This window comes from Myiozetetes cayanensis, unplaced genomic scaffold (genome assembly GCF_022539395.1).
Source record: "Myiozetetes cayanensis isolate MyiCay16 unplaced genomic scaffold, myiCay2020 scf3, whole genome shotgun sequence".
Taxonomy (NCBI): domain Eukaryota; kingdom Metazoa; phylum Chordata; class Aves; order Passeriformes; family Tyrannidae; genus Myiozetetes; species Myiozetetes cayanensis.
The window spans coordinates 60,929,330-60,948,259 of record NW_026087521.1 but is presented as its reverse complement, the minus strand read 5'-3'; the positions used below and the strand labels follow the sequence as shown (position 1 = coordinate 60,948,259).

Below are 18,930 nucleotides of genomic sequence, written 5' to 3'. Positions count from 1 at the left end.
GAAAGCAAGATTCAATTTCAGCTGAGACCAGACGTATCAAATTCAACTAAAAAAAAAAAGTGCCGGGGAGGGGAACGGAAGGGCATTTTGGCTGGGAAGAAAAACGAGGGAAAGGGACTGTAAAAAGAGTGAAGTGCAAACTTTCTCTGAGGTGTAACGCTATCTATCTTTGCTGCGGCCACAGCAAAAAGCAGGCACAACTTTGTGGACCTCATCTCTTCGGCCCTTAGTTTTCCATCCCTACGCTTTCCATGTGCGCCGGCAGGAGAGGGAGAGATCGGGATCGCTGCCGTGGCTGCAGAGCCCATGCCAGGAACCTCTTGGTACACTGGCTGCATCACCGCGTCCCTGCCCAAGTGAGCTCATGGGGCTCAGCTGGGCTCGCAGAGGTAGCACAGACGTGTAATGAACACGAGTGTCACGGAAAGTCTAAGAGGGGCGCTTGTTCCACGGGCTGCCCGGACAATGAAGAATTGGCGTGCCACCCCCGCTCTCGCCCCCCGGCCCATGCCAAGGCGGGCGGGCGGCCGCCGGCAGATGAATAGCAGGTCTGTTCCAGCAGCTGCGCGTCCTGGTCCAGTGGGGAGAGAGTCTCCGGCAGCACAGAGTGCTCCGCTCCCTGCTCCGTCTGCAGAGCAAGAGACCTGGGGGCAAAAGGATGGCCTCGGAAGGGGAGAACATTCAAGTGAGTCCATCGTGGGGAAATACCCACGGGAGGGAGAAGGGGGAGGGAAGATCCCCACTTTGGGGGAAATATCCACCGCTCCTATCATTTGCTCCTCAGCTTTGACAGCCAATTTCCTTTGAAAACTCAGTTCTGCTTTTTTTCCGCTGTTCCCCTTTGAAGTAAAACTAGTGGCAGGATCTCTGTCGCGTTCTGCCAAGAGCAGTTACAAGTCTTTCTCAAAAAGAAGTGGAGGTAAGAAGGGGGATATTACTAAAAAGAGATGCTTTTTGGGGAAGGAGGGGCAGCAGGGGAAGAAATTAGCCTTCAGGTCTCAGAAGGAGGCAGCACATACTCTACAAGCTGCAAAAATCTGATCTGCTCCTCATCTCACAAAGCCTTTCTCTGTTTGGCAGAAAGTGCTCTCAATCTGGAGAGGAGGAAAAGAAATAAATACAGCAAATACTGAGGGAGTGCAGAGGCCAGGATTTCCTCTGTAGGGTTTATAGAGAAACACAACTTCTTGGTGAAGCTCTTTCAGTTCTCTGTCTTCCTATTCTGAGCGGTTGTGTTTTTTAAGAAGGGTGTTTCTTGTGCTCAGCATGTGTTCTCATAAAGGGCAACTACCCAAGGGTTTGGAAAAAAGAAACTGTTAGAGATGAAATGGAATCAAAAGCCCAGATCACAAACACCTATCAAACCTCAGAAGTTCAAGTCCAAATCTGCACTTCAGACAACTGTGCAGAAGGGAAGAATACAAAGCACTGCCTAGGGCACAGCTTCCAGCCCTGAATAGGCTGGCATTAGTGTCCAAATTTTGCACCAATTTTTCTGTCTGGAATGGTCTCAAACATCCTTAGACTCGACAGTGGGCAAATCTGTCTGGGGTCATGTTTTTTATTTCTTTGGACTGTGTCAAAGAAATTAAAATGGAAAGATTTGTGGCCTTGGAAATAATCAGGACCATTATCCTTAACTAGAAAGAAAGATTGTGACTCCCCAAATCTGCAGAATGTATCTCCACTGAAATATGAGGTGCAGTGCAGTTTTTGAAGATCTGGGAAAACTATGCTCATTGAGAGACATGATAAGTGAGGAAGGTGCACAAGTAGCTGTGAAATTGGTAAACATGTACCCTATTTGGGATTGAGAAAGAGAGAGTTTATTCTTTCTTAGAACTAAATAATTAGGGGGGAAATATAGAAATCAGCAAGCCAGGAACTAGAGGGCAAAGGGCAAAGAGGTCAAGAAAATTATGCTAAAGTAAAAAGTCAAATTTACTCCTTGTATACTAAATCATACATCCAGTGGAAAGTTTCAGGTCTATCGTGGATTTGAAATCCAGGTTTCATAGATGAAAAAATCGGCTTCACCGATTAAAATTCTCATAAACTTCTGAAAAAATCCGAGGTTTAGGGTTTTCTCTTTCAACTTATCATGAGGTTAAGCAAAGAGCCAAAAGTGATCCTCAGCATCTTCAGTCTTTACAATACTCAAATAAGTCAGTCCAAAAGGTCAAAGGTTCCTTGAGCTGCAAAACTGGAAGGAGCACACCTGTTTCTAGAGCAGGAAGGTGTGAAGTGTTTCCATCCACCTCTACTCAGGTTGCCACAAGAGTAACCTACGCTACGAAGATTTCCTTTGTGGCACCTTACAGGGAAGCCACCAGGCAGTACAAAATAGAGGTGAATGCACACAGATCCTCACATGCTTATAATACACAGTGCTAGCAGGGGAGGGAAAGAGTCTTACAAACTGTGTCACATATGATGGATGCAACCCCTTAACCAAACTAACAGCAGTTTGGTTCAGGCTCCGAAGGATGTGAAGGCATAAGCTGTAAATGGACCAAGGACTCAACTTGGTCTCAATCTGCCTTCTGAAAATACACAAAGAAGCAGAGTTGACCCAGTGAGCATCGATGCATATGACCTTGGAACACCAATCATGCGATTAACACATGAATAGCAGGTGGCTTTTCCAAGAGTCATTTATCAAGGAACAAAGAAAGTTGTGGGTACAAGGAGTCTCATGCATACCCTCACTATCACATGTAATTTGACTACAAGCCAGCCACTTTATTCCATAAATAAGACAGCCTGAGTGAGCCTTCTTTGAGCTGCTGGCTAAGCAGCCTGACTGCAGGGCAGCGATCTCCCCTTGCACGCTGACAACTCTCAAGTTTGCTCCTCAAAGCAGAGAAACCTTTTACCAACAGCATGCCTTTGGTAAGTGATTGATATTGCACATAACCTTGTAGTATGGTAAGCTTGATTTGTGCCTTGGTAACCCTGATTTGTTAGGTAACCCTAACTTTGACTTGGTAGTTCTGAATCATTGCTCAAATGTTTGGGCTGCACAGGAACAGAATGAACGTCGCCATTGAACTTCGCTAAGTCACACTTTTACAACATCACACTAAAACCATTTTCACAGATATCTCTGATGGTGTCTCGTTAAGGGATCCAGATCACCCCTTCATGACAAACTGGCATAGTTGGCAGGGTCTGAATCAGGATTCGTGACACGCAGCTGAGACAAGCAGAGGGTCCTGGCAATGATGTGACTTGACCAGTGAGAGGTCAGGGGAGAAGTGATCAGTAGCAGAGAAAAAAAAAAGTTTTTCACTTGAAAGTACATTTAAAAGCCTCTTTTGAATCCCTGCTCTGAGCAGTGAATGCAGAGCAGGTGTCTTCTCGGAAGTTTCCAGTTGTGGGTTTATGAAGAGTTTGTGGGAATGTGCACTGCATGCTCTGGGGTGGTAACATATGACTCACTCCTCCTCAAAGAGCTCCTGGATGGAGTAGCAGGAACAGTCATGAAAGTTAACCATGACACAATACAGAAGTAGGAATTTTTGTTTACAGGGAAAGGGTCGTGCACCTGAAGTAGCTGCAGAGCACCTACAAGCATTTCTTATATGACATTTATGTGGCCAGGCTAGACAGGTAACTAGAGAATTAAAACATCGTGAACCCCTGGCCTCACACAGGAGAGAGCTGGAAAAGGCAATCAAGACTTAAGAAGGCTCTCAGGATGACTGATCAGTCCTCAGCAATTTTTGCTTATTCTGAAGCACGAGAACAGGAGCTCACTCAGCAAAATTGAAAGCCTCTGTAACAGGAGACACTCCCTCATCCAGCGTGACATCAGCCTGTGGAATTTGCCATCTCCTGAAGCAGGTTAGAAGGTCAAATATTGGGGCAAGCATTGAGAAGAGGTCGGGAGGTCCAATAACAATATTTACAGTTATGCAAGCTAAAAAAGGTGCCTTCAAATCCCATAAGCCAACAGCAGGATAAAAATAAATATGCTTTTCAGTTCCCTAAAGGCAATGGCACAACTGCTGACCAGACTACAAGTGGTATTTGCGTTAGAGAAGTTATACACCAGCTCTCCCTAAATGAGACCCAGGGCTGCTTCTTAGCAGCAAGAGGTATCTCCCATTAATCCACTTTCTCCCTTACAAAAATTCTCTTGTTCTGTGTGTTTCAAAGAAGCCTTTTTTCCCATTCTGACTTCTAGGAAGACCAGTAAAACCTCAAACTGTGCACAGAGAGATGCTAAAAGGAAGTTGTGCTGAAATGGAAAAAAAGCCACATGGCTGTAGAGCAGCCTCACCAGATCTGTGCCAGCCAGTCAAGTGCTAAGAAAATATATAAACTAGAAGGAAAATATCTTAAGTAAAAATATCAGTTTACTTATTAAAAGATGAAACTTTGACAGTAATTAATTTGAATGATGCATTTTTCTCACCAGACATCTCTATCTGTGGTTTCCAAGTGAAACTTTCACCTTCCTCTATTAAACACCTGCCACTGAGGAGAAGCCAGGCAGAGAGCAGCAGATGAGATACAACACTACATCCTGAGATAGCTGGGATCAGCAAAATAGGCTTGGGATAGAAACAAATAAAACTACCCAAAAAGATCCCATCACCACTTTCCTTTTACTTCGGGAAGCAAAGGTTTATAAATTAGAATAGAAGTGTGCCTTTGATTGAAATATTCCGTCTGATTCATCTGCACTTCTGTATGGTATTACTCCCAGTGACTCTTGCCTCCAATCCTTCCAGAGAGATTTGCAGTAGGAGAGAGAGAAGGAGGGAGCCACAGAGGATGGTTCTTTTCAGCAGCAAAAGACCCATTAAATCTGTTTAGCTGTGTACCTCAGCTGCTGCAGCTCATGATCTGGCATCTTAACACAACCCTGTTTCATTGGTGATTTAAGCACCCGTGCCAGACTTTGAATGGGAGCGACTGAGACAACACCAGCTCCACCACTCCCACCACAGCAGCAGCGACCAGGGGAAAGTCTGGACAGCTGAAATCAGTAACGCTCACACACATTGCCACAGCTAAGTCTGTCACAGCCCCAGATGGATATTGCAGAACAGAGCAAAGATTGAGGCTGATATTAAGTGGTTCCACAGTTTTATCAGGTTTATATTTGTGTGTTTTCTTATTCATGAAGGGGTGCTATGTTCTGTACGAACGGGATGTGCACTGGATGAAATGTCATCCATATTCACTACATATTGTATGTTGTGTCTTTCTTTTTATAGCTTCTTACTCTTCGGATAAAAAAAAAAAAATTTACAATCCTCTGGGATAAGACGCAGAAGTAATACCTCACCATTTAGGGAATCATTCATACTTCAAAAGTAAAAAGAGTAAACAGCTAAAATAATCATCCTGGAAAACAGACCCTGCACTGAAATTTTTTGGCAGAAGCTGCTTGGTGAATACCTTGAATGGAAAACACATCTGTGGAAATAAAGACAGGTTTGCAAGCAACTTGCAAGGAAAAAAAGCCTTAAAATAATTGCGTAGTTTACTTCCAGTGCTCAGTTTTTGACCAGATCTACAGCAGGCAGATTTTAGACAGGTTGATAAACAGAGTTATCTACAGGCATAACAGTGCAGACTTTTCCAAAATGCCCACAAAACAGTTGGAAAGTCCCCCTTACCACTGTAAATCCCATCTCTCACATCCCACTTTCAGTGTAGACCTGCTGAGGGGACACAGGGAGTGTGTTCACAACTAGGTTAGACTTTCAGTTTTTCGGGGTTTTTTTGTGGCTTTAACTTGTGCCTCAAGGCTGTGATGCACTTACAAGTTCTTGATTTGGGCATGTATTTGCCTGTTTCTGCAGCAACAGCCAGCTCATACTTTCTAGTGCTTTAGGACCTCTACTCTCCTTCAGTAATTTCCTAGAATGGGGGCACTCTCATATCCCCAGCAAAGCAATGTCCCTGCCCCAGTGGGCTTCAGCAATGTTATTTGAGTTCTGTAATTTGGGCTTGGATAGTCTGTATCAAGAGAAAGAGCTTTTCAGGAAAAAAAAAACCTAAAACGCATCAGAAAAATCCATTCCTGTGACACCTCAGTACGATTTGTGCAACTCAGTCATCAAGAGTCTGAGGAGCTAATCTCAATGTGTTTTTAACTAAACTAACCCAGCTACTACAGCCCTTCAAACAGGATTCCACTAACCACTCCCAGGGGGGAGTACACTCCACCACCTGTGCTATTCATTCGACCCTAGTAAAGCTGCTTCAGAGACACAAACTCAAAGAAAACGAATCACTTTTTGGCAGAATTAAGGTTCTGGTTTGCTGTCCTGCAGTGGTTCCTGGGAAAATCAGACCATGCCAATGACTAGGACTTCATGGCCATGAGAGCCTGTAGAGGCAACAGAATCTCTTCTTTCAGTGGCAGCCACCCCTCACTTCAGATCAGTAATCCCAAATCTGGGTGTAGCCAGGGAAGGCCCAAACAGTAACAATGATTGCTCCCACTGCAAGATTCCAGGCTGCTACTCGAGAGTAAAGCCTTTACAGGGTTACCTAGAGGCTTGGGCAGAGAGATTCAGTGTGCCCTAGATGGTCAAAAGACAGTGTGAAATGGGTTCTCACACTTAGGAGTAAGAGTGATCCCCCCATTTTCAGGGTCTTGTAAGTCTGTGTAGCATTACCTGTGCTGCTCCCAGAAACCATCACTCACAGTAGAAGACAGACAAGTGTGGCCTCAGCATGCTGAGAAGCAGCAGACTGTTTCTTACAGCCAGTGCTAATCAGTCCTTTGTTATATAGTCAGATGTGGCATTTCTCCTCTCCCCTATACATTCCTCCTGCCTGCTCTAGCCGGACACGGACAGTTTTCCCACTTAGGATGAATGTTCACTTATGCCCTTTCCAAACATGGGGATAGTATTTTTCATCTTGAGGAACTGAACCCCAGGTTTTAAGGTACCTGGGGAAAGTGAGGCACATGTGGAGTTAAATATGCCCTTGGAGTTACTCCATGGAAATCAGCATCCTTACACCTGTCATTGAGCTGGTACCTCACACTCCACCCTGTTGAGGGGTGGTAAAAGACAAGCATCAAAGTCTTTCTGAGAGAGGGAGCTCAGTCCTGTGCTGTACACTGGACACATCTGACAACCACAGCACAGCCAGAGCTCAGGTCACAGCTGGGAGCAAGGCCCAGGAGGCTTAGGGTCTCCCTGTGTGGGTGGGACAGTGGTGAAGTAGCACAAGGGACCAAGGTGCCCTAACCCTCTGCAGCTGGTTGAGGGGTCACTCATGCCCCACTGAGAGCGACAGCGAGTCAGCATGGCTACACCCTGTTTGGAGGACAAGGTCAGCCAGTAGCCACACCAAACCACTCTGGGACAACTCTCCTGTTGCCCCTGTGCTGCAGCACCAGCTTGGCCTGGCCTGCTCATCGGCCACCAGCGGGACTTCCCTTGCTCCAACACCTCCTCCTCTGCCTCAACCTTTAGGGGCACCATCTCTTGCCATGCAACCATTTCACACATTGAGATACAGATACATCTCACTCACACCTTGCAGATTTGAGAGCACAATGAGTGGGCTTTTAATGAGTAATCATAAACTTGGTCAGGTGGTGGCAACCCACTGTTCCTCTGGTTGGCCAACAGTAAAACCTCCCACTGACACATCTTTGTGAATGGGAGTCCTCTACAACATGAAATACCTGCTATACCACACCTAAATCGATTTTTGCATCTTTTGACAAGTATTTCTCCCCCCTCAGCTTCATTCCAGCCTGTGGCTGAGAGCTGAACCATGCACCTGCTTCTCTCTGCTCTCAGCTGACACACAGCTACAGCATCTCCGCTCGTTTGGCTTCCACTTAAAACAGAAGCCTTAAGTCCAACTCACCATTTCTCAGCTCCTCCTGTAAAATATGTATTAATGTGTTATGTTTCTCTTCTGAGAACCAAAAATGGGCAGTGCTGCAGGCATACAATAACCACACACAGAATTATGAGCTCCTCCAAGTACAAGAGGGCGAATGGGCATTTCACTGCCGTTTCCCCATCCCTGGCTTGTGAGTCAAATGTTTATAAAACTGCCTCTGAGAAAAGGCAATACAAGAAATGAGTTCTACTGCTGTAATCTAGACTGCCTCAGGTATGTAAACATGTAAGAGACATTTGAATTGGACACCAGAATGATGGAAGGGCCTATGTGCAGATGCTGCAAGATTCACATCACCAGTTACCATACACCTTGACACACTCCTTTGAACTAAGCAAGCTATAATTCCTTGTCAAATTACATGAATCAGATATGTGACTCTGTAATTACAGCTGTGAAAACCATTATACTCAGGATCTTAGAACTTTCTAGCCAAAATAACCCTTGGGGAAGAAATTTCTCATGAAGCTGCCTGGGTCAAGGTTCAGTGAGTGGTGGAAATTCTTGGGGAATCCTGTTGGCAGGTTTAGAGAAATGAGAACAAGAAAATGAGATGATGTACTGGTTTGTGGATTGTTCAGGCTTTTTTTTTTTTCTTAGTTCCCCCCCCCCCCCAAGTATTTATTCTTATTTGCTGGAGTTTTCTCTTGCAGTCATGTATCTCCAAATAATATTTTATGAGATTTTAAAACAAGGCCCAAATTCACCCCAGACCTTCATTATGGGAGAAAAATAACTGCTCCTACCAATCTAACAAGAGCCAAAGGGCAGCCAAGCATTATAGTAAAACAATCTATGTTCTACTGAAGGAATGTTTCTGCAGAAAATAACAGCACAGCAGTACTCTCCCAGGACTTGTGTGAGAATGAAGTTCTGCTGCCCCTAGTTCTCCAAGCATGTTATAAATATCACTGAATTTAATTTCACAATCTCCACATGGAGCAAGAGGTGTTTTCCTGCCTATTTTAACATATTAAGTCAAGGCAGGGACAGCTAAATGACCACTGATGTACCCAAGGACACACAGGTAGAAAGTGATAGAAGCAGGAAGGAAGGACTGAGCGTCTCTGGATGGGTGGATTGCCATGGAGCAGCTGTGTGTTCTATGGCTCCATCTCTGCTTCTTACTGGCTAAATTCTTAATCTCCATTATATTTTGAAGAAACTATTAAAGGTTGTTTTAGTCATCAGAGACCACTCTGTTACTTCCCAAAACATAAAAAAGAGCATTAACTGAAGCTGTCAATAAGAGACCACACACAATTCCTTCCCTGCTGAATGTTAACTTCAGCATCAATTTTGGAAACAGATTTCAACACACTTTGAAGGGTTCAGGCACACAGCTGTGTTTGCACCTCTTTCTTGGTGGAGTCAGAGTCATCCTCAACCACCTTGGTGTAGGACACAAACCCCGAAGCCAAAGTGAAACAAGCTAAGCCATGTTACACACAAATTCTGACTCAGAATGACCATAGAGGCTCTTGATGCAACTCTTCAACTTGAACTTTGCACCTCCTTCTGGCTGAATCAAGATGAAATGTTCCTGCATGTCCCTGTGTGATTTCAGGCTGTGGCCACACATTTTTTGCTGACTGAAGCTGAAGTGGGGAGGTTTGTCCTCATGCCCACCACCAATTATTATTACTGCCTCAGTGCAACTGCTCAAAGTAATCACTCTATCAAGACTGTCTAGGCTAGGAAACCTCCATTACTGAGTGTCTAAGCTAACCCAGATCATTGTGAAAGAACTTGTTTAGGGAATATGTCTGGACAGAGACAGAAATAGCAGGCCTTAATCCATCTTATTGCAATGGGATAACTACTTGGATTCTTGAATATTTCTTGGCTAGTTATGTTAGCTGAAGGTCTAATTATCCTGTGATTATCATGATATACAATCTGGGTTCTTCTTAACTTAGTTGCAAAAAACAAGGAGAACAACTATCAAATACAAATACAGTAAAAACTATTCCTGCATAAAGTAAGTACGCAGGGGTTTTTTTTCATCTTTTGCCTTGACTGACAATCCACACTCATCAGAGAGACATCCAGCAAAGGAATAATATGCTACAAGAAAATATAATATGCTGCTCTTTTCTTTGAGCAGAAACAGATTTGAACTCCATCTTCATGTACCAGATTCTTGAGAGCTGACCCTGGACCAATTCCTTAGCCAGCCCCCATTTTTGGCATGTGGTTGTGAAAAGGTTGCTGAAGGGAGTTGTGTCAAAGGGCTTTTACTTTGCTCTTAATGGCTCCACGTACAGTCTGAAGGAATCTGAAGCGCTCCCGAAATGTGGTTTCCCCTCTGGTGTTTGCTGTTCAGCTGGCTCAGCAGCTCAACCATTTAAAACCATTGTGAGTGGATTTAGCACTTGTGAAATAATGCTGGCCTATTCACATCCAGAGAGGGATGGGCAAAGTCCACCAGTACAACAAAAGCCCCTCTTACCTCCTTCTCACATGAGGAGCCAGGGTGCAATGGATTTTGAGGGAGAAAACTACTCATACACAGGTGCAGCTCCACAGATCTTGCAGGCAAGAGTTATGGGCCTATCGAAATTAAAAAAGCTAATGTACACTCAGAGGAAGCAATGTCTTCAGCATCCCAGAAATAGGGTAAAAATAGGGAAACAGGGAAATAGGGAAAAAACCACAAACAAACAAATAAACAAAACAAAACAAAAAGAGCACAAAAAAATTAATCTGAGTATAGGGAGCAAATCATGAAGGAGAGGAAAAAAAAAAAGAGGAGCAGAGTCCCAGAAGAGAAGCCAAATGGGGAGAACAGATATAGAGAACTGAGAGCTCTGCAGGTCTCTGTCCCCAGAACCCAGAGAAGATGGAGCTCCTGACTTCACCCTAGTCTGAGCTACTAAGTATAGCAAGAGGTGTTTTTCGTCTCTGAGCTGATCTAATGCTCAGCTATTCTGCTGAGATCATGAAAACAAGGAGATAAGTAAAGCCATCTCTGATGTGGACAGTGCTGCAGGCACGCTGTAGATCTGTACCTTTGTGCGTAGATTTGAACTCGGGACCAAGCTCAGACAGGCAGCTCAAGAGCAGATGGCAACAGATCTCGGTGGCTACCGATTTAATTAGCTTTTGGTTAGTGATGTTCAGTTGAGTAGCCCTCTGATTCATTTCCAACCCCCTCTGCACTGCCTTCAGCCGCCACCCTGAGTTACTGAACTGGGTCAGTCTTACGGTGGGCACTTTTTTGGGTCGTGGTAAAACGGCAGCTGTTTTTGGGGTCCCCGGGTGGGGGAAGGGGCTCAGGATTGGGCTGCAGGCCAGCATGCTGGGGAACTCAGGTGTTTATGGCCAGGGTGGAGCAGGGTCGTGCTAAAGCACTTCCTCTTGCCTCACTCACACCACGTACAAACAGGGACATTATCTCTCCTGTGGGAGCAACTGGCTCAGATGCTTGGCCAGCTGCAGGGAAAGGTGTCCCCGTAGTCACCAACAGCAAAGAATAGCTGAAAAATAAAAAGATGGGTCGCTCTGTGGCTGCAGGTGATAACAGTACATTCCTCTTTATTATGATCCAAAAGCAATTTTTTTCTTCCTTTGTTCCCCTCCCTGTTTTTTCCTATCTGATGAGAACTTGTTTCTCAGCTACGAGCCCAGCCAGTCTGTTATTGGTGTGCCTAACATCATTTTTGTATTCCTCCCATGTTTTTTTGTTTTACATATTATCAAATGACTTATGAAAAGTAAAGTTCAGCCAACTGAACCTCAAAGGAGTTATGCAAGAGCAAGTAGCACTGAGCTTTACCACAAACCCTGTACATCAAACATGTGTGTCCATGGACTGATAAATCTGTTCATGAAGTACATGGCATGTATATACTGATGCAAATTTGGCTGGAGGATACTGTTCCCAGTGGCCATCCTTACATCAGAAGACCCTGTCTCTAGTCATATTCTTGACCTCTCTGAAAATTGAGGGACAGTATTTACGACAAGTAACTCTTCCAGCTCCATCAGTCGATTCCATACAGATGATACATTTGTACCCTGCACGCTGACAAAGTACTTCTTCGCTTGTTATCATCTGCTCAGTGGGTGTAATTGTAATGCTGATTCAGCAGAAATGAGAGCAATTCTTGTGGGAAGTTTGTGTCAGGACCAGCAAAACACACAGGCTAAGAGAAGGCTGTGATTTACTGATCACAATCTGTGTGTGGAAAGATCTATGTCCTTTGGAGGCCCTTTTCTCCTTCTGGTGCACTGTGAAGGGCAGGTAGGACTCTGTGACTCCTCCTGCTTGGGCTGCAGATAATATTTTGTGGACCCAAAATTGTGGGAATATTGTATCTGTTACAAAGCAGCATTCAGTCTCCCTTTTGCCCAAGGCACACATATTACATACACAATCAACCCTAACGTGTTAATACATGTGAGCAGAGGGAAATTCACATTCTGTACTCAGGTGCTTCAGGAGCTGAGGTGTTGGGATGGTGTATGAAATTGAGGCAGGGAGGGCAGAAGATAGATTACAAGGTAAAAGGTCTTCAAAAGGCCCAAAGAAAACAAGACTATTTGTTGCCAGGGTCAAGAAGTGAGTAAAACAATTGTAACAATTACACTGAATATTTATCTCCCTCTCAGATGGAGATAAATATATATTAAGAGTCACTAGTCATGATAATCATATTATCAGACAGAAAGAAGCTTCTTTTGCCCACCTTCTCTGGTCATGCCAGCAGCAGCATTAAGCAGAGTATCAGGGTGCCCAAACAGAACATGAGAAACTGTGAATAAGAAAAAACAGAGGCAGACTGGCATATCTTTCTGTTGGGTTTTGGTTTGTTTTCAGAAAAGGGGGGAAAAAAAGGCTGTAGTGAGCACACAGAAAATTACCACAAAACCCCATAACTACACATGCACGACATGTAGTTGTGCAACAGTAAAACTGAGCTGCTCCAACAGGGCTGAGCTCTGCTGGGGGAGGCAGAAACCAAGAAAGAAGCATGATCAGAAGTGAATAAACTATAGGGATAAACTCCTCTGTCACTTTGTGCTGGGTACCTGTAAGGGTTTCAATGCACAACTAAAACTGGGAGCTTATGTGAGCTATTTCTCTGAGCTCATGCCAAGTAAAGACCATCACAACCGCCCTCCAAACACAGGCATCCAGTGCCTAGTCTGCCCCACACGGTCCAGGGTTTCTCTTCCCCCTCCCTAACTCTTTCATCCCTCCTCAAACATTCAGGAGTTGTTTTGGACCCAGCTTTTTGGTTATGCCTTTGTAAGAACCCAGCTCTGGTACACAACGCTTACTGAGTGAACCCCACTTGAAATCCAGGGCATTTGTTCTGCATCAGTGGTTCCCACTTCTTTTGTCCCTTGGTCATCTTGAAGCGAGAAACTACAGGTTAAACACCAGATACAGTGACAAAGGAACTATAAGAAACTACAGTTCCTGAAAGATTTTGTTTACCACACCAGAAATTTAACATGGTTGGGTGGCTGAATGTGAACATCTTCTTCAGAACAAGATTATATTTGCAGAATTTGGGCATTCAGTTGTCAGAGAAATGGTTACTCTGCTTTAACCTCCTCCCATGCCTATTCTGGCCCCGAGGTATTTGCTTCCCCAATAGAGTCTCCTAGGAAGGCCTCATTTGCTACACCCCTTCCCAAAGGTCCCTCAAAGCAACTTCTACTCAGGAGATCTCTGAAAAACACAATTGTCACTAAGGGGATTTGGACTTCCCTTTAATTTCTGCCATGCTGTACTATAGCTCCTCATTATAAAGTTAGCTCTTAAAGGTTCTTTGTCTCTGCAGGGTTGAAAGTTGCTGACTGAATGCCTGGGCCCAATTTTCCACCAGTCTTCCTTTAACTGGCCATTCTCAGCTATGCAAAGTGCTTGCATAATTCTACAGGATCATTCAATCTTATTTTACATTTTGAACCTGCTTTACAAAGGGGTTAATGAGAAAACAAAACTCAACCTGAATAATAAGTCACCAGGAGAAAATACTACCCTAATCCTTTAATATAGAGCCTGAACAGCAGTTCTTTTCACAGAGGGAAGAGGGCTGATGTTTTTTCTAATCTGAGAATGTAATTCCCAGGGACAGTGTATGAGAAAACAGCAGTAATCTACAGAACACCCAGGAACAGTTGTTGAAAGATTCCCAGGGTGTTACTTTTGGCAGGACATCATGTTCCAATAAAACCCACTGAAAACACTAGCCTAAAAACAATAATAATAATATTTTACACAGATGAAGTGTCTTTTATCTGAGGGTCACAAAAGGCTTCTGCAAATGATGAACGAGCTCCTTGAGGAGGGTTAAATGCAATCGATGATCTGTAGATGTTGCCACTGATTCACTGATTTAGAAAATAGGTTACTGTGTACAGAGTGTTGGAGGGTACAGAGAGAAGAGTTCACATGTACAGACAAGTTGGGAGCATTCCTTACGGTGAACTTACATAGACACTGTAACACATTTTTTAATGTTTTCAGTAAATCAACGGCTGACATTCCACATACACAGTTAGAGCACCTGTACACAAATCAGGTAATCAGAGATTACACTGTGCAAATACACAAAGTACTGGGTGAGTTCATTCACAGATACTTGACTCTAACGTGAAATTCCATATACTATGCTTCAGTACCCTCTTGGCATGCTCTTGTATTTTTTCTGAGACTAATCTGAACTTTAAAAAAATATATATAACCATATATTACTATACAAAAAATTATAGAGTAGAAGTAAGAGACTGGTGTAGGCTGCTTGTGAACTGCTGGAAGTTTTGGATCTTTTTGAGTTTGTACTGTGAGCCCATTCCTGCAGGGGAACAACTCCACAGGGTGGTTACCTTTCACAAAACCTGAAGTTCTGCATCACTCTGGGCCACATACAAATCTCAGGCTATATTTCATATACCATACTGTGAAGATGTTGCTTGTGGTGTTACAGTGGTAAAAGTTACACTGGAAATACAGCTTCTACTGCATCATTACCAGCTTTTATGGCTGAACTGGATTGCTTACAACTTTCTGGCACAAGTCTATCATCAAATGTTGTTACCTTGACCTTACCTAAGTGACCTTAAGAGGACAACACATATTGAGATAAGTGGTTCCTTTCCTCAGGGTCTCTCAGTGTATACTTTACATGAGGATCACATCTTGCTCTTTGTAGCCATTTCCAGAATCATCATCTCTCTTATTTCCCAGCCCAGCACTCTCCTCAGACAGCAGAAGCTGTTGAGAAGTGATTGTCTGTGTCTGGAGCACACAGACAGCTGAAATTCCCACTCACTGTTCACATGGAGGGAATTATGTGAAACAAGTCATGTTTCCTCTGTGTCATAAGGATAAAAACAATAGCAACGGAGGTTCAGTCAAGACACCCCTGATCTTAGGCAATGACTAACAACCAGAAAGATTAGATATCACAATGACCTAATAGCCTGCTGCTCCCAAAAGGGGGAAGCCCTGCTCCGCTTCAGCCTATGACCCTTTGCTCCCTGCTTATCTCCTGCTCCCAGAGACACATCCCACCTTGTCCTTGTGCTGGCATTTGCCAAGCCCTTCTCACAGATGATTCAGCTCATTGAAGCTAGAGAAAACGGTCTTTAAAAAAAAAAAAAAAAATTTAGCTTAGCTTAATGAGCTGGATTGTCTCAGAACAGAGTATCAGGGAAGCCAGAATGCAAGAGAGCACAAGACTCATGACAGGAGCATTTGTTCTGGACTCTCAGATATAACTAAGAGTCCAGAGCAAATGGTCACACCCATAGCTACAAGGTGGGACCCTCAGAGTCATGCAGAAGATACTCTACTAATGGTGGTTTCACTTTTTCTTACAGGTGACCATAGCTACTTTCTGAGATAGTTCAGTCAAGTCAGGAAGGGGATGAGGAGAATAATTGGTGCAATTCAGAAGTTCTATTTGGCTATGAATGCAGAAGAGAGAATAATTCTGGCCTCTAAGAGCTGTACCATACAATACCACAAAAGAACGAAGAGGGGCAATTAGAACTGATGACACACAACTGGAATAGCTTTTATGGGTTGAACATACCATGATGGCAAGGCAAGACAGCCACTAAGAGCTGCATAATGCTTTACTCACTATCAGATATACCCACATGGCTTCCCTCTGGCTTGAAGTAGCATCTATCACTAGGCCAAAACACACAGAAGCTCACCAAGCACCATGAGTCACTGCAGCATTCAAGTCCATTTTCTCTGTCCAGTTTTGCTTGCCCTAGGCCTGGAGGGTACCTTGTCAGAATCCGAAAAGAAGCTTCAGTGCCACCACTACTGGAGTGCCTTTGCTCCCTCTCCCCAACAGCGTGTGCACTTGTTCCTTTTGGCACTCGCTTTCTGTCCAGTGACGAGAGATGTGTAACTGCTATTGTTAGACGCAGGTTAAAAGCTTACAAACTGGTCTCACCAGCTGTATTTGGAAGCCAACTCCTGAGAAAGTCAACTGCTCCCATCTTTTCAGATTTTGGTTTTGAACAGCCCTATAGTTACGGTCAGAGATTAGAGAGATTTTTGTGGTGTTTAAAAGAATGTTTGGGAATTGCCCGTCCGGCCATCTGCCCTCAAAACTTAGCAGATGACTCACTAGCACTCACCTCCGTTTGTTACTGAGCTAAAACTTTTATCTCCTCGGCTTCTTGTGAAGTTGCACTCTGTATCTTTACAGAAGCAGAGCCTGTTCTAATGTGAAAGAACAAACAACGTGGGAAGTGCAACTCAGAGCTGAAGTTTTCCAAAGCTCTCATGCTAAATTCCGGCTGAGCTAACGCGCACGTATTCATAGAGGCACTTGCACACATAAATCACAGCTTGCTTACATCTGGCACACGCAAAGAGCACGCTACTTGGCACACTGTTTAAATGTGCTGCAACTACTGGACTGCATCAGGCCTGCAGATTATTCTGGAGAAGTTCCTTTGTAGTCAGAAGACACAAAACCTTACTGAGCATTTTGCTGATATTCTTTATGCATCAGGCTCACTGTTGCCTACCATTTCCTAATGAAGGCTTCTGCAGCCTTGCATCTGTGGGATTGTCAAAAGAGGTGCTTTTCACTCTTGGGAAGTAGAAAAGGTATCTCCATATCCCAGATGTTATTTGTTTATCTTGCACAGGTTTGAAGCACTGCTTACAAGTGATCACAGTTCGGCCAAGCTTCAATGTCAACTAAAGCAGCTATCTAAAGCAGCAAGTACCATTTGCTTATCTATTCAGCCTCAAATATAAAAGATATACCCAGGGAAATTGAAGCTAAAAATACCAATCTAGTGCCACACCCAGATTACCGCTACTACCTTGAACCAGAATAAGTGCATATCAAGTGAATTTTTCAGAGTGGTTTGTGAAAAATTCCTTAGTCAGTAGAGCATCGATCATAGCTCTTTCAACTATAATTTTTTTCCCCTGCAAGTGGGTCAGATTCCTTCTGGGTCCGAAATGATAGCTTTTGAGAAAGAAATATTTCTTTTATTCTTAACCTGTAAATTTCCAATCTGGTCACAACTGCTTTTGAGTTATGCAAGCCCAGATCTGTACTTCTTTCATAATTGTCTACCATGGTAACAAAGAGGGCAGCACCACGTCTGGTCCCTCAAGCCCTGTACTTGTGCCAAAGATAACCAGTTATACTGGCATAATTAATTTTGATGCATTAATAGCACAACAGCTTTTGCCTTCAGCAGCCAGAATATTTGCCAGGAGAATTCAGCAAACATAATTTAACAAAGCCCTTTCCTCTGTTAAGAGGAAGAACCATCCCTGAGTTTAGAGAGCAGGGGACGAATCTTCATTTAGGGATTAATCATCACTTTGTAACTCCTGCAAAAATTCACACTCCAGGCTCTGATTTAGTTATATACAATAACTGTGGCTTGCTAATTAAGAGAAACATAGGTATTAGCCTTCTTCTTTTAGGATTCTAAACTGCTGATTTAAAACTTCTCTCAGTGTGAGAAGCATTTCTAACTATCCGAAGCGTGATGTAGCAAGGCCGTTTGCATCTCCAGCCAAACCCACAAAGGCATGATTTACATTCAATACCTCCACCTATAACCTGGAGGACATCTGGAACTCTTCAAATCCAACCTCCACTCTAAAAGAAAAGGACTTCTCCCCATGGTTACAAAGCAGATTCACACTTTGACTCTATTTGTTGTCACTGAGGGGGCTTTAGCTTGTAATTATAAATTCCCTTCTCTGACTTGTATATGAGACAAAGCAAGAAGTATTCCAGAGACACATGAAGCTGGCACTTACAAGGCCTTTCTGAACTCTTTCAAAATTTTGTCTTGGACTTTCACCTGAGTTCCTAACAGGTACCCTGCTTTTCAGTTCACACGGGTTTTCTGCGAATATCGAGACACACTCCACTTATTGTGAACTGAGGTGAAAATGGTTTCTCCATTTTCATGTCTTAAGACAGGCAAAAGAAGTACTTCACTTTCTAACTCCAAAATAGACTTCAGTGAGTCCTACTTATTTATCAGTCCTAATAAGGCTACTCTTACGGTAGAAAGAAGATAATTTACAAAGGTTGGTCTACCACATCTCCTGGATACTAGTCTAGTCCCTGAATATTGCATGGCTGGGGTGATAGCTCATCTTAGCTTGATTAAGACAACATTTCTTCTAATAACTTGTTATTAAGAAATATGTCATTAACTTTGACTTTAGTACTCTGTAGAAATTTGTTATTTTCCTGATTCCCTTCAGCCTGAGCTGGATTTGACAGCAGTTCTGAATTACGAAATTTGATGCCAACTTTGACTCAGGTGCACCAAAAGCCTTTTGCTTCCCCCAAAGCTTTGTTCAATCCTTTATGCCACCAAGGCTTGCTAATCCCTTTGTACCTGCAGAATTTCTTCGTTTTTAAAACAAAAAAAAAAAATTAAAAGCACACACGATCACTGGCTGTACCAACCCAAAGCTTCCAAGAACACTTGGCAGCATGGAAAACATACAGAGATGTTGAGTAAGAGGAGATGGATGATCAGCCTGGAGGCAGTGGGAGCATGGGC

General features: G+C 43.6%; 1 protein-coding gene across 1 annotated transcript in view; it reads left to right on the top strand.

Annotated features, from left to right (window-relative positions):
- Positions 1 to 584: 584 nt before the first annotated feature.
- NINJ2 (ninjurin 2) overlaps positions 585 to 18,930 on the top strand; it is a 47,283-nt gene continuing 28,937 nt past the window's right edge. Inside the window, exon 1 of the mRNA XM_050324203.1 lies at positions 585 to 685. Within this exon, the coding sequence (XP_050180160.1) occupies positions 659 to 685 (27 nt within the window). The 5' untranslated portion in view covers positions 585 to 658. The remainder of the gene's footprint in view (positions 686 to 18,930) is intronic.